The 13,270-nt window shown below is 43.9% G+C and overlaps 3 protein-coding genes across 11 annotated transcripts in view; 2 read left to right on the top strand and 1 right to left on the bottom strand.

The window, feature by feature from the left end:
- The window catches only part of bcas2 (BCAS2 pre-mRNA processing factor), a 624,479-nt gene that overhangs the window by 43,581 nt on the left and 567,628 nt on the right, over positions 1 to 13,270 (top strand). The gene's annotated exons all lie outside the window — the stretch shown is intronic.
- On the top strand, positions 100 to 9,412 carry LOC114142457 (Fanconi anemia core complex-associated protein 20). The gene is made up of 4 exons (XM_028013754.1): positions 100 to 372; positions 1,701 to 1,854; positions 2,781 to 3,241; positions 4,543 to 9,412. The coding sequence occupies exons 1-4, from the start codon at positions 230 to 232 to the stop codon at positions 4,613 to 4,615; spliced, it is 831 nt and encodes a 276-aa protein (XP_027869555.1). The 5' UTR covers positions 100 to 229; the 3' UTR covers positions 4,616 to 9,412.
- The window catches only part of prkcz (protein kinase C, zeta), a 106,317-nt gene continuing 102,526 nt past the window's right edge, over positions 9,480 to 13,270 (bottom strand). For all 9 annotated transcript variants that reach the window (XM_028013001.1, XM_028012994.1, XM_028012985.1 and 6 more), the window contains one exon: positions 9,480 to 11,920. In XM_028013001.1, the coding sequence (XP_027868802.1) occupies positions 11,833 to 11,920 (88 nt within the window). In that variant the 3' untranslated portion in view covers positions 9,480 to 11,832. The remainder of the gene's footprint in view (positions 11,921 to 13,270) is intronic.

The raw sequence follows: 13,270 nt of genomic DNA on the forward strand, positions 1-13,270 counted from the left end.
AGGAAATAAGAGGCGATTGAAGCGCTGCCCAGGCCTAAATTCATCATCAGTAGGTTTACTTCCGGCCTGCCTCTCCGCAATAGGTTTACTTTCACCTGATTGGACAGGCCATCTTTAATGACAAACTACTGAAGCTTCTGATTGGGTGCTGTTAAATGACGTTGCACGTATAACCCCGGAAAAGCCCTTCTCAAAGTTCGGCGCGGAAACCAAGAAGCAACGAAACGAGATGGCTGAAAACGGCTCAAAGTCTAAGCTGAAACGGAAGAGGAGTTCCGTGGAGGAGCCGAAGTCTGAACTGGGTTCCCGAGGAACCGCGGAGAGGAGCGGCGCGGCTCCGCCGTCCAGAGGCGGAGCGGCGCATCCTGACAGGTCAGGCTCTTTACGGACATTCAGCAGGAACAACATCCAAGGCGAACTAAACGTCTCGGGTGTTTACGGCATGCTCCGGAACCGGAACATGCTCCGTTCCGACTCTTCTGGCTCACCGGACTGCTGGCCGGTTATTCCGGATGAGTTTTAATCGCCATGTTGCATTCAGGTTCACTCTGTAAGGGAGGTTATATGAGTTTCCTGACATGTTAAGCGTCAGAGACAACAGAAATACAGCAGCAGAAACCTCGAGCTACTTTCTGTCTGTCGTGTTCTCAGCTATATCTCTCCATCCTTTCTTTTATCGGGATACTAATCCATCATTTTAAATCACTGCAACATTAGTGACTCTAAAGCACACCAATATGCCAAGATGTATTTATTTTTATTATTTATTTATTGTTGAGGGCTGGGTTTATTGTGATCTGTCATAATGAACCTTCAACTAGGTTTCGGTTTGCCAAGTGTAGAAAAAGCCGTTCAGTATCTTTACCATCCAGGAAACAAGTCTTTGCTTGTTGTGGATAGTACAGCTCACCAAGTAGTAAAGTTCAATCCATCGCTGAAGGATTAATAAAAAAATGAAAAATATTTAGAAGGTTCTTCTTTCCAATTAATTTGGCTGCTCAGTCTAGAAAACTGTGGATCATGAGCATTTGAAGAGGCATTCCTGGCTGCTGCTTTATGCCATTAATGGGCAACAATGGATTCCTTACAAGATGCTGTCTCAGAATTATTTACTTGAACCTTTTTACAGTGCCGAAAGCTTGCAAGACGGAACTGCGTCAGTCATGTTGTTTTCAGAAGGTTCTGGATTTGGGCACAAATTCCAGTTCATTGAAAAAGACAAGAGTCCAAAATGCGCCATTATAGTTTGAAGTTTGGTCCAGTGGCAGTCTGTCACCTCCACCTGGCTCCAACCTGCTTCTGTTTCTGCAAAGCAGCCAGATTTCAGCTTCTCCTCTTAATATATTCAGAAGATATTCAACATCTCTCTCTCTCTCTCTCTCTTGCGCTTTTTCTAAATTCTCTTATTTTACAAAAGGAGTCACAGAGCACCAGATCAAAGAGGAGCCTCATAAATAATTTAATGCCTAGATTAAAAATGCAATGAAAATCTTTTTTTTTTTTTGTAACGGGGAAGACGACAAATTAAAATTAGTCCCTTTTTTTGTGTGTTTTGTTTTGTTTCTCCAAAAACTTAAAAAATCTGTTGCAGTGTGTCTCATTTTTTTATTTTTTGGAAAGTAGTCATCGTCGGGCCTGATGAAGAAAGAGCTCAGTTAGCTTGGTGATGCTGAGGAACAGAGTGTGTGAGCTGCTTTCAGGTGTCGGCCGCCTGCAGCAGCAGCAGCATGGTGGAACGTGTTGCGGCCCCCCGCTGTGGAGAGCCTGTGGGCGTTCACACTGATGTCTGCTCTGCCGCACCTGCAGAACCAGCTCTGGGACCCGGTTCCTGATCTTCCCCTTCCTCCTGCTGCGGTAAGTTTACCGAAAGCTGCTCCTGTGGAGAATACTGCTCTCTTCAAAAATATTCAACAACGTGCTGCGTTAAAAGTCCAAATTCAGACACGCACCAGTTCACTTCAGTTCAGGTTGTTCCTATAGCACCAGCTCACAACAAATGTCATCTGGAAGCATAATTCAACGGATCCTCTATCAAACAGTGCATCAGGTTTTCCATCTAAGGAAGCCCAGCAGGTCGTTGACATGCAGCATTGACTTCTCCTGGATGATGTAGCAACAGCGGACAAAATGTTGTCTTTGTTGACTTTGCAGCAATCCCTCATACTGAGAATGCGTGTAGCGACAGTGGAGAGGAAAAGCTCCCCTTCCTTTAACAGGAAGAAACCTCCAGTAGATCCAGAACCGGACTCGGTCGGACCAGCCGTCTGCCAAAACCAACAGGGGGCTTGACAAGACCGAGCAGATGCACACAAAAAAAGACAGAGAGGTGATCCAGGAGTGTTTTCTATGCTGGGTTTCCCCTTGAAGACTTCCCTGCTGTGGGTTTAATCTCTATGTTTGAGCTGTTTGTTCACAAATACACCTCAGCCAATCACAGTCGTCACTGCCAATTGAACTCCGCTTCCTCTATTCACATGTTTCAGTGCGACCCGTTGTAAGCAACAACCTGTGACTCAGAAGTATAAGACATGGAAAGTAGACGAGTTGCTCTGTCACTGGTTTGCGTTTCAACCATACAGCTTCTGTGGTCTGATTGGCTGAGGTCTCCCCAGCGACTGCTTCATGAAAACAATCGAGACGCAGTGGGCTCAGGGCAGCATGATCATTTTTGCATGTTTTTGGTGTGTTTGCCTGAATGATGACGGCAATAGATAGCTTGTCTTAAATTTTGTAGACCTAATAAGACTAGTTTTTTTTTGTTTTGTTTAAATTCTATTTAGAGACCTGCCACACCAGAGGTAGAGGAGCAGTGGACGATTGATCTCTTCAGTGATGCTCCTCCCTTTCCAGAAGACGGCCCACTCACCCAGGGACTTCCATCAGACCCTCAGAGTGCGTCTTCTCCCCAGGAGATTGCCCCAGTCCAGACCAGGCCTTCTGGAGAGTCACCTGACAAAGGGCCATCGTCTGACAGCAGACAGAGTCCTGAACAGCAAGCCGAACCTCCCGGATCCCTCAGCAGGACTCAGAACTGGGAGAAGCCAGCTCCGTCTTCAGCAGGAGAGCCGAGGGTCGGACCGTTGAGCAGACGGCTTCTAGCCGAGTCGCTGAAGGTTTCCAACCCACCGGTTTCTCCATGTGGCGAGGAGGAGGAGAAGACGGTGGTGGTGCAGAATGCTAGCAAACATGAAGTAGGAGCTCTGGAGAGCTGCCCCATGTGTCTTCATGTGTTCCCTTCTGGGTAAGAGCTGCTCATCACTCACTTTCTCTTCTTTTCACACTAAAATGAAAAGGGAACATTCTTTCCCGTTAGTCCTCTTGAGTGGCAGAGGACTAACGGCGAAATAATGACAGTCGAACATGAACATATACACACAAGCCGACTACGTGGGACTAAATCTTAACAGTGCAGCTTACCACTGAGTGATGGTGTCGGCGTTTAGTTCAGGCTCACTCTTACCAGTAAAAATCTGCTGTGTGCGGGGAAACCCATTGGATCAAGTCCCGAGAGAAAAACCAGGCGAGAGTTTTCGGTCTGGGTGAGCCGGATGAATCAGGACGGCGCAGCAGGAAGTCCTGCAGCAGCTAAAGTTCAGAGGCAAACTCTGAGCTGCATTTAAATAACCAGTAGATTTTAGCTGTCGGTGGATTTATAGAAGTAAATTCAAAGTAAAAGTCAGACATTGTGGTCGAAACGTCCTGTTGAGGATGAAGATGCTGCTCATGATTGGCGTGTTAGTCGTCCTGTTGGGGTGGGTGCATTGAACACGCCTCATTATTTGCGCACTCATCCTTTTTCTGACTCCTGTAATATTAACTCAAATCCGGAGAGTATTCCCATGAAGTACAATTACATTTCCATCTAAATCTCTGAAATGAATTGTTCTTAGTTTATTGAGCTGAGCTATGCTGCAGGATTCATTATTGATGAGATGTGATGGGAGTAATGAGTCCTTGGTCCAAACCTTCATGTTGTCTGACTTGTTCCAACTAAAGCGTTCTGGGAACGACGACCCCCCAGAGTCAAAGGTCTGATCAACTGAAAGACGGTCATTAAAACTATATCGGCTCACTGTCCATCACGTCTCTGCAGGGTTTTATTACGACTCTCGTAGTAAATTCTGGTCAGTTAATGACGGACGTTAGTGGCTCTGTTTACGGTCACCATGTGTTCTTTTAGCTTCCCCAGCTGGTGTCCATGGGTTCTGCTCCAAATACTAATAGAAATCCTGTCTGACACCGTTTCAGTCACATCAGAAACGGGACACGCCGACACACCCTTGACCGCACCGACCCGTCTCACACTCACCACAGCTCAGATACTCGCCTGTTTCCATCAGTGTGTGATTAATGTCCTGCGTTATGTACCCAAGTGTTCAGTTCTTTCATTAGATTCATGGAATATTAGAGATAAAGTATCTAGAGTTTTTTGAGAAGGTGTTGCAGGACAAAATGTATTATTATTATTATTATTATTTTCTCCTAGTTGGCAGCTTCCTGGTGATCTCGTCCCTCTGAGTGTGATGCTTTCTGGCCCTCCAGGTTCACGCAGACGGAGCAGGACGGCCACCTGGCCCAGTGTCTCTCTGAGCTGAGCGTGGACATGACCTGGTGAGGCGACAGGAAGCTGGCGGCCGTCCCGGGGCTTCAGGCAGCCAGATGCCCCGACACACTCCAGGACCCGGTCAGCTGGAAGAGGGCGCGGTCAAGTCATCTACTCCACTGACGTAGACTGAACACTCGCGTATCAGAGGGTCAGAGCTGGGAGAAAGTTAGAGGGCTTTGACTTGAACTGAGAATCTGATGAGACTTGCCCCTCGTAGCTGTTTCTTCTTCTCTAAATGACTTTTGAAAAGGAAACTTTGGCTTTTTTTCAGCTTTTTGACCCACTTACAGCTGGTTCAGGAAACATAATTATCTGTATTGAAGTCCAGGCTCAGGGAAAGCAGCTGAACAGTCCTTCAGGCCCAGCGCCTGCAGAGCTAAGGAGATGAGGCACTTGTTCTATTATTGGATAAATTCAAGCTCATGTTACACATTTCAGATCTGTAAAACTGGAGATTTTCAACCTCTGTTTTACTCCTCCATTTAAAAAAAAAAAAAAAAAATCATTTTTTTTTTAGAAGAGAAATTTAAAAGATGTGATTTTTGTTCTTGAATCTGTAATTGCAGTCATATAAATGTATTTTTCCAATTTGATGAAACTCAGAGTGGAATATGTTCTTAAAAAAAAAAAGAAATTCGGTGCACATATGTGCAGGGGGTCAGCTTCCAGTGTTGGGATGGTTTTGTCACCATGGTAACAGCCTTTAAACCCAATCGGTACAAACCGGTGTGAAGACATTTTTTTGTAGCCTGTTTATACTTTCACCTTGGAGTGGATTTCTGTAAGAATCGGCATCATTTGTCTGAATCCACAGTTTAATATGAATGTTTGATTTAAGCCATGTTGGACGGTTGTCCAGGATGAACGGCGAGTTCACGACCGCCATGGAGACGACACGACCCCTCACCTCCCAAGAAATTCACCTTTTGTCTCATCGTTCCACAGAATATTTTCTGGATGTCTTTGGGTTCGCCTTGTGAAAAATAAATATGCTTAGTATAATAAATATTGAAACTGAAAAAAAAAAAGAAGACAAAACTAGCAGAAATAAACAATATTTAAATTCCTGTCAAAGGCAAAAACACAAATGTTTCATGGGGTACAACCATTTTTTTTTTAAAACGTTTGTCCTGAATTTTTTATTTTCTTTTTTTTATCCCTTAACTGTCGCACCAAAAACACTTTCATGCAAGTCAATGGCGCTCCCATCATCCTCATGACGGGTTAAATAAATCTTTCTCTTCATTACTGATCTGTTTCTTTAATCTTGAGCCACTTCTGCAGACGCCTTGGAATCAGCATGTTGTGAGCTTTGCACATCGTCATTGCCATTCTGCGCTTGACTAAATTCGAACATTTTGAAGTATGCAATGCAAGAAATAAGTTTAGTTGGATGAAAACATTTATATTTCACGTAGCTTTCTTCTGAAGCGTGTAGATAGGTTTTCTTTTCATTTCATAAGAGTCTCCCCAGGTCTCTACACGGTAATTTATGTATGAAAATATTTACTATCGCAATAGTTTTCATGGTCAGTATGAGTCTTCTAACACAATTTGTGAAATAATATTTTTCAATGAAAATATTATTTCATTGAAGTTTATGCTGTTTAACATTGTTTTGTTTTTTTATTTGCTTGTTGCTAAATTGTAGCAATTTTGCTCTGCAATAATTTGTTTTCATCGCATTTCTCTAATAATTTTAATGATCCTTCCATTGTACATAGAAGATGCCTAACACTCAATATTAATGTGGTGTGAACACATGAAGTAAAACTTTAACAACTTTATATGCACTGCACTCATCATTTACCTCATGTACAAAAAGGCTTAGGACTTGTGTTGGTCCTAATGGTTTAATGCAGTAGATCATTGTTCGCATCATTTATTTATTTATTTTTTTTGAACACAGTGAAGAAAGTGTGTTTCCCGGAAATATTTAAAAAATTCACTGCTATGGAAATGTACACAGCAGGGTAAAATGAAGTCGGATTATCTGTAAAGAAGTGATTCGGATCTTGGGAGGTTGCGTTCACAGCGATCAGCCTCCTTCCTGCTAATCAAGGTAATTGGCTGGGTAATTGGAAAGCGTTGTTTTGTGTGACGCGCTTCACGGTGAACGTTTTATGTGAAGGAAATGCGGGCGAGCTTTACTCTGTGATCCCTCATCAACTGGCAACTTGACTCTGCAAGGTGCTTTTTTTTTTTTTTTTTTTTTTTTTTTTTTTTTATCAGATCATCTGCCTCACATGGAGAACAAGTGGTCAGAGCTCAGCGCTGCTGCTGGGAACCATTACCGAACTGGAAATCATTCCAAACAACAGGATCGAGTCCTGCCGTCGTGGCGTTAGGAGGCGGCGCCACATGCTTGCCTCAGGAGGACTTCCTTGATGCAATCAGCCAGGCCCGTCTTTTTTTTATTTTTATTTTTTTTACCACTCGGTGTCATGTGATCGATGGAGTTCGATTGTCCTACTTTACATTGTGTGTGTAACTGGGTCTGAACCGGACTGATTTGGATTCGTTATACTTGCATTTGAGCGAGAGCTGCTTGTCGAGCTGTGCTGCACACTGAGCTCCTTTAAATCAAGGATTTAATAAATTAAACCCGTTTACTTAGTTACTTCGAAGAGGAGGAATAAAGTTGATGACATTTGACAAAGTGCTTTTATTTTATAAATGGCTGCTGTAGCATGATTTTATAGTGTAAAGCACTTTGAACTGCTTTATTGCTGAAATGTATTTTCATACATGCTAAACAGATGTTATCAACTGGGAAAAAATAATCTTTGTCAGATATCAGTGTGATAAATTCTCCTTCCTGTTTCAGGTTTACTGGCCGCATCTAGACCCAAATTCTGCTTGACCTGTGGAATCAACTAGCCACTTAAATAGAACCTTCTTGACAACATGAAGTAGGCCAGAAAAGCTAGCAAGTGGCGTCACATCCCGCCTCAAACCATGAATTCAGATCCGCGTCAGAAAACATGCAGGAGAATCTCCAGCTGTCAGTTTGTGACTTTCGTCCAGTTAAGATGTTGCGACCTTAAACATGCATTTGAATGAACGAGTTACGACAACATTGAATTTATTACACATGCCACAGAAGCCCGACCAGGAGCCCGAACATCAAGCAAATCATTCTGGCCCGGCTGCATTTCTGTCTGATCTCTACTCCTACATCAGTTCTTGGTGTTTTCTAGGGGAGACTCTGTTCTGTCTTGTCAAACCTCAGAGCCACGTTCTGTTTACGCTGCATGTTCCTTCCTGTTAAAAGGGAGTTTTTCCTCTTTGCTGCTGCTACATATGGAGTATCAAGTCATCGACTCAATGCAAGCAATTGTCTACGTCCAGGAGTGAATACTGCAAGTCGACGCCCTGCTGGGTTTTTCCACTAATTTGAATAATGAACTGAGCTAAAAGCGCCGTTTGATAACCGAGATCAATTGTGCGAATGAATTAAAGTAACTTTCATAAAAAGCCTTGAGAAGAGATTTGTTGTGAATTGGAATGAAATGAATGATTGTTCATTTAGGTGCAGGAGCTGAAAAAAGACTGGAAACTCTCAAGCAAAGGATATGGAAAGGATTTTATATAACAAAAAAACCTTTCCAGATCACACAATTAATTCTCGCATGGAGGATCTTGAGCATAAGGCAGCGCGGCCTCTTCAGGTTTCTCTTTTCAAACTGATGTGAGAAATAAACAGTTGTTTTGAACACAACTGTATCAATGCTACTTCATTTGTCCCGGTAGATGAACATACATTAGGCCTTGGGATGTTCTTTGTACGCCTGCGTTGGCTTTTAGGTTTCTTCAGTGGAACTTGTGACTGCAGAAATATGCCAGTTATGGCAGCATTTATGTAGAAAAGATGCAGATTGGAAGAAGTGAGTGTGATTTTTTTTTTTTTTTCTCAGCACCCTGAAAATGTACAAACTATCAAAAAAACATTCAAGCACACCGGCCTACATTTTGAACTGATTTGGACTAAGCTGACCCAATCATGTGAAGATGCAGATTCATGAATATTCTAGTAGACAGATGAAAATTTCAGAGGATGATCTAAGAAGGTTCTTCCCTCGCTGTGTGAACGTAGGGAGCGGTGATGAGCTTTGATGCCGTTTAACGCCGGAGCTTCATTTCCCTGCAAATCAAACAAGAACGGAGCCAGGTCACGGAAAACCAGTATCATTTTAATAATTACACATATTTACAAGAATGTGGTGAAGCAACAGTAAGCAGATTGACCCAGCGTTATATTTAATAAAAATCGTGGTCTTATTTCATTCATTTTTCAGTCATTCTTTAAAGTGTTCTGACGTTTGGATTCAAGGACGCTCAGTTCATCCATTGGTCCCTCAGAAAACATGTCATCTGATGTACAAAAAGCTCAACGAAATCGTTTAGAACATGCAGCAACACAGGTGGAGTTTATCGGGGAGGCTTCCTCTGGTCTCCATCAGCATGTCGGTGGAAACCGAAGCACTTCGTTACCCATCCGATCCCACCCTGCAGATTATTAAGATTCAGAGTCAAGGTGAGCTAATTAATCCTATTATGTCGTTATCAAATTAGCACAGGTCACAGTTCATCTCGTAATTCCCGGCCCACAGAGAGCCCCCCCCCCACCCGGAGGAGATCGACCTCCATCCTCAGAGCTGATATTCACAGAACTGTTGTGTTCAGGAACCCCGTGTTCCTGAACACAACAGTTCTGCTCCAGGAGAAATCGGGTAAAAGAAGATGGAAGAATCTGGGTGTTTAAAAAAAAAAAAAGAAGCTCAAACTTAATTCTCCAACTCAGTAGATCATGTATAAAAATGGACGAGATGCATTCCATTCCAGGACGAGAAAATGGACGAGATGGAGATCCACTCCAGCTGTTTTTCTTCGACAGAAGAATCATTCATTCTCCGTCTCAGGACAGCAGTCTGCTTTTTATGTTCGACGGAAATATATGCAACGCGAGGGAAACGAACATCTGAACCTGAAAATGTGACATATTGTCAATGTTGTGATTCCGGCTCAAAGCTCCTGTTTCCAGAAACGTCAGCTGTGAGAGAGGCAGGACCAGCTAGAACCCGGATTACCTTCAAACTGCAAAGCGTGCGCCGCCGCTGAGCTGCAGGAGGCGGCTGGGCTCTGGACCATGAGGAAGGCTCGGTGTAGAACCGACACACGTCTTCCAGCAGCAGCACCACCGTCCAACTGGATCACTGATGCGATCCCTGCTTTAAACCTTCTGAGCGTTAGACTCAGGCAGAAGGTCCTTCACAAAACACCAAGGGCCTGATGCACAGACTGGTGCATTTACATCACACAGGAATCAAACGTTGAAGAGACAGCTCATGCAATTGATCCAACCAAACTGGACCTTGGTTTACCTTCCCAAATCCTCTCCTCTCTCTAGTGTCCAGCAGAACGCCACGTAGTTATCCGTTTTGTCTTCCTCCTGACTCCGCACACAGCCAGTGGAGTTAGAGGTCCGATCTTGAGAAGAGTGTGAAAAGGTTTAGGTCACAGAGCAGAGTGAGGCTGATCTAGGAATACGGTCTCAATGTTCAGGAATGCTGACTTTGTTCATTCAGGGCTCAACGGGTTCTAAGCTTCGCGGATCAGCTCGGGTCCAGATGCAGACGGAGGATATCGACTCTGTAACTGAACACAGTGAGCCTGTCTGGAAGCATGACAGGCTCACTGTCACACTTCCAGACGTTTCACTTCTACTTCCACAACCAGTTCTGGTCAGCTTAAGTCATCCGGGTGACAGAACCGGTTGTCTGTAAGGCAGAACCCAGCCAGCCTGCAGGGGAAGCTCAGATCCGGTATCTTGTGATTCTGGTCATGATCCGTCTCTCCTAACAGCGGTGAGAGTCGGGGCAGAGCGTTGAGCTGGGTTTTGGCTCAGCCTTTCTTCCCCACAACAGATCGGCGCAGCGGCGGCAGCACTGCAGGCTCCACCCATCCGTCTTCTGCTCCATCTTGTCAGAACCCTCTGGTAACAGCTTAGGTCATCGTTCATTTAATTCTACCCAGTTTGGCGAGCGAGACTTGCGATTCAAACTGTGTCTGGCTGAAGGGACGACACTGATACCAAACAGCCATCAGCTAACACAACAAGGCTAAACCGTCAGACGTTCATCTCTTGAAACCTTCTGCCGGTGCTCTATGGTCCACTGCGGATCCAAAGTCCAGCTATCAGAGGCTCTGAACTGACACTACATCCAGCAAAGCCGACCTTGGTTCGGAGATGGAGACACATGGCGTCTCGCTGTGGAAGTCAGAACCAGTCGAGTGCGGATGCTTCTGTCCAGCTTCCTGGCAGGAAGTGGGCGTCTGTTCAGACATTAAAGACTCAACGAGCTCTCCCTGTGTCCTGATTCTGCTCCAGCAAACCTACAGACAATCATCGCCGAGAGGTTTTAACACTGAAAACAAGAGGATTGGACTGAGCGGCTGGAGCCGCTGGGCGGAGAAGGTCCAGGAGGAGCAATCAGAGACGGAACTCATTTGATCTTTGAGGCACTTTTTAAATAAAAACTTCTCTCTCGGACAGAGTCCCACGTTTAGTTAGAGACAATCAGAGAAGATAAAAAAAAGAGAGCGAGAACATTTTGAGGTTGGGAATGAGAATGTGCCAGTCGCATCAACAAAAGGCATCGTCAATTTTGGATTCGTTACCTACATCGTGACACGCAACGACCTAATTCTTCACGTTGTCATTGTACATTCTTGCTCGGTCCGAGGCGCGGCCTCGTCTACGAGACAGAAACACAGAAACGAGGAACAGGCGCACCTAAAGTCATCTGGAGCCCTCGGTCAGAACTCTGGTCCTCATCCTGGGACGGGTCGACACGTCTTCACGATGGCAGGCACAGAACGACACACTTCTGCTCTGAATTTACAAAACCGGTCATGCTTTGACTCGAGGATGGAAATAAGCTGAGAAAGAAAAGGAGAGGAGAGCAGAAAGGGCAGGGAAACTGTTCCCACGGTTTGTTTTCCACTTACAAAACTACACAGGCAGCAGAGTCTGCTGCTCAACAAAACAACCCAAAAGTCCAGGAGAGGAAACTCTCCCGTCCCCCCGTCCGCGTCGCCTTCATGAAGCGAGTTCATCCTCCTCCTCCTGGCCTTCCACTGTTGGCTTGTGTTGGTTTTATTTTTGGCTAAGACGGCAGCTTGGACAGACAGAAGGTGGGCGACAGAGGAAGTTGCTCTCTCCTTCATACAGACTCCTCTGTGGATAGCAGGAGGGGGTTGATGTATTCAAATCCCTCAAACTCTGACTGGTCTATTCTCTTGATGACGTCCCTGAGGAGGAGAAGGAGAAAAAAAACAACAAAAAAAAAAACTTGTTAGAATTGTTCCAGTAAAAACAAATCACCTGGCTCTCTTTGGATTTTATTCTGCCAATTTGAACATCAACACCTGGTGGCCTGCAATTGGAAATATGTCCCGTCTTACAGAAAAAAAAAAAAAAACTTGTTTTTATGCCGTGATATAAAAGTTTTACGTATCCCGTTGTAATGCTTTATTGTCGGGATATAAGTAATAAAATGTCATTTCTAAGCTTTCTTGACCTTTAATGTGATATTTGTCCCAAACATTTTTCCTGAAAACTCCAGGCATAAAATCCAATACGCTGTTGAAGCATTTATGGCAGGCAGCATTCAACTCACCAAAGTGTTAATATTTACTGTTCTACTTTGTAAAAGTTCTCTAAATCAGTCAGATTGGGAGAAGGTCTCAGGTTCAATATCAGGAGATGTTTGATATTTGATCAGATTTAGTTCTGAACTTGGTCATTTCTCGATTTGACTGGACTCACTGCGGAGCAGGAAAATGAAATCAAACTGTACATTTCTAGAACTACTCATAATTTCATCCACCTTAACAAAACCCTGGTTTGATTAGAAGCGAGTAAGCCCACAGCATGCTGCTGTCACCATGGAGACGGTGTTAGGTGTGTCCTCAAACGTTTTTTTGTTTTGTTATTTAGCTTGTTGCGTTCACACAGAGTCGCTGTCTTTGGTCTCCAGAAACTACCTTTTTTTTTTAAACCGGGTTCTGAATACAAGGTTTCATGTTTCCATGGAGCCATGATGACATCATAGCTCCATGCGCCTCGCTCTCTCAAACATCGCTAGGGCCTGCCACGATAATCAATAAATCAATTAATCGCATGATAAATTAAAACAAACTCAATCATTTTGATTCATCGTTTATCTCTCTTTTTTTTGTTTTTACCAAAAACTGGATGATAAAAGTCTTAAGTTTGGCGGTTTGGCGCTTTTATTGAAGGACAATTTTGTTTGCAAAGACTTCAAAGTTAATTTTATTTGTTGTTTTATTTATTTTGGATATTCAAAATGTCTTCCAGTTCCAGTGTCAAAATGTTCATTAGAATTGAAAGTTCACTGATCTTTTAGAATGTGTTCTTGTATTATTATTATGCCATTGCCATCACAATACCTAAAAATGGTCTCAAAACAACAACGTCATCGTTTATCGCAATAACTCCTGGGACAATTTATCGTCCAGCAAAATTTGTCATGGTGACAAGCCTAGTGTCGTCCTGTGTCTTTTGTGTGGATCTCTGGCGCCACCGATTGGCCCGGCGTGTCTCTAACGTTCCAACCTCGACGGAGACATTTCTTACTT

The sequence above is a fragment of the Xiphophorus couchianus genome, chromosome 1, assembly GCF_001444195.1.
Source record: "Xiphophorus couchianus chromosome 1, X_couchianus-1.0, whole genome shotgun sequence".
Classification (NCBI taxonomy): domain Eukaryota; kingdom Metazoa; phylum Chordata; class Actinopteri; order Cyprinodontiformes; family Poeciliidae; genus Xiphophorus; species Xiphophorus couchianus.

Coding starts and splice junctions, on each gene's coding strand:
- LOC114142457 (XM_028013754.1), top strand. CDS start 230: ATGGCTGAAAACGGCTCAAAGTCTAAGCTGAAACGGAAGAGGAGTTCC. Junction 373..1,700: donor GGAGCGGCGCATCCTGACAG/GTCAGGCTCTTT, acceptor AGCTGCTTTCAG/GTGTCGGCCGCCTGCAGCAG. Junction 1,855..2,780: donor TTCCCCTTCCTCCTGCTGCG/GTAAGTTTACCG, acceptor AATTCTATTTAG/AGACCTGCCACACCAGAGGT.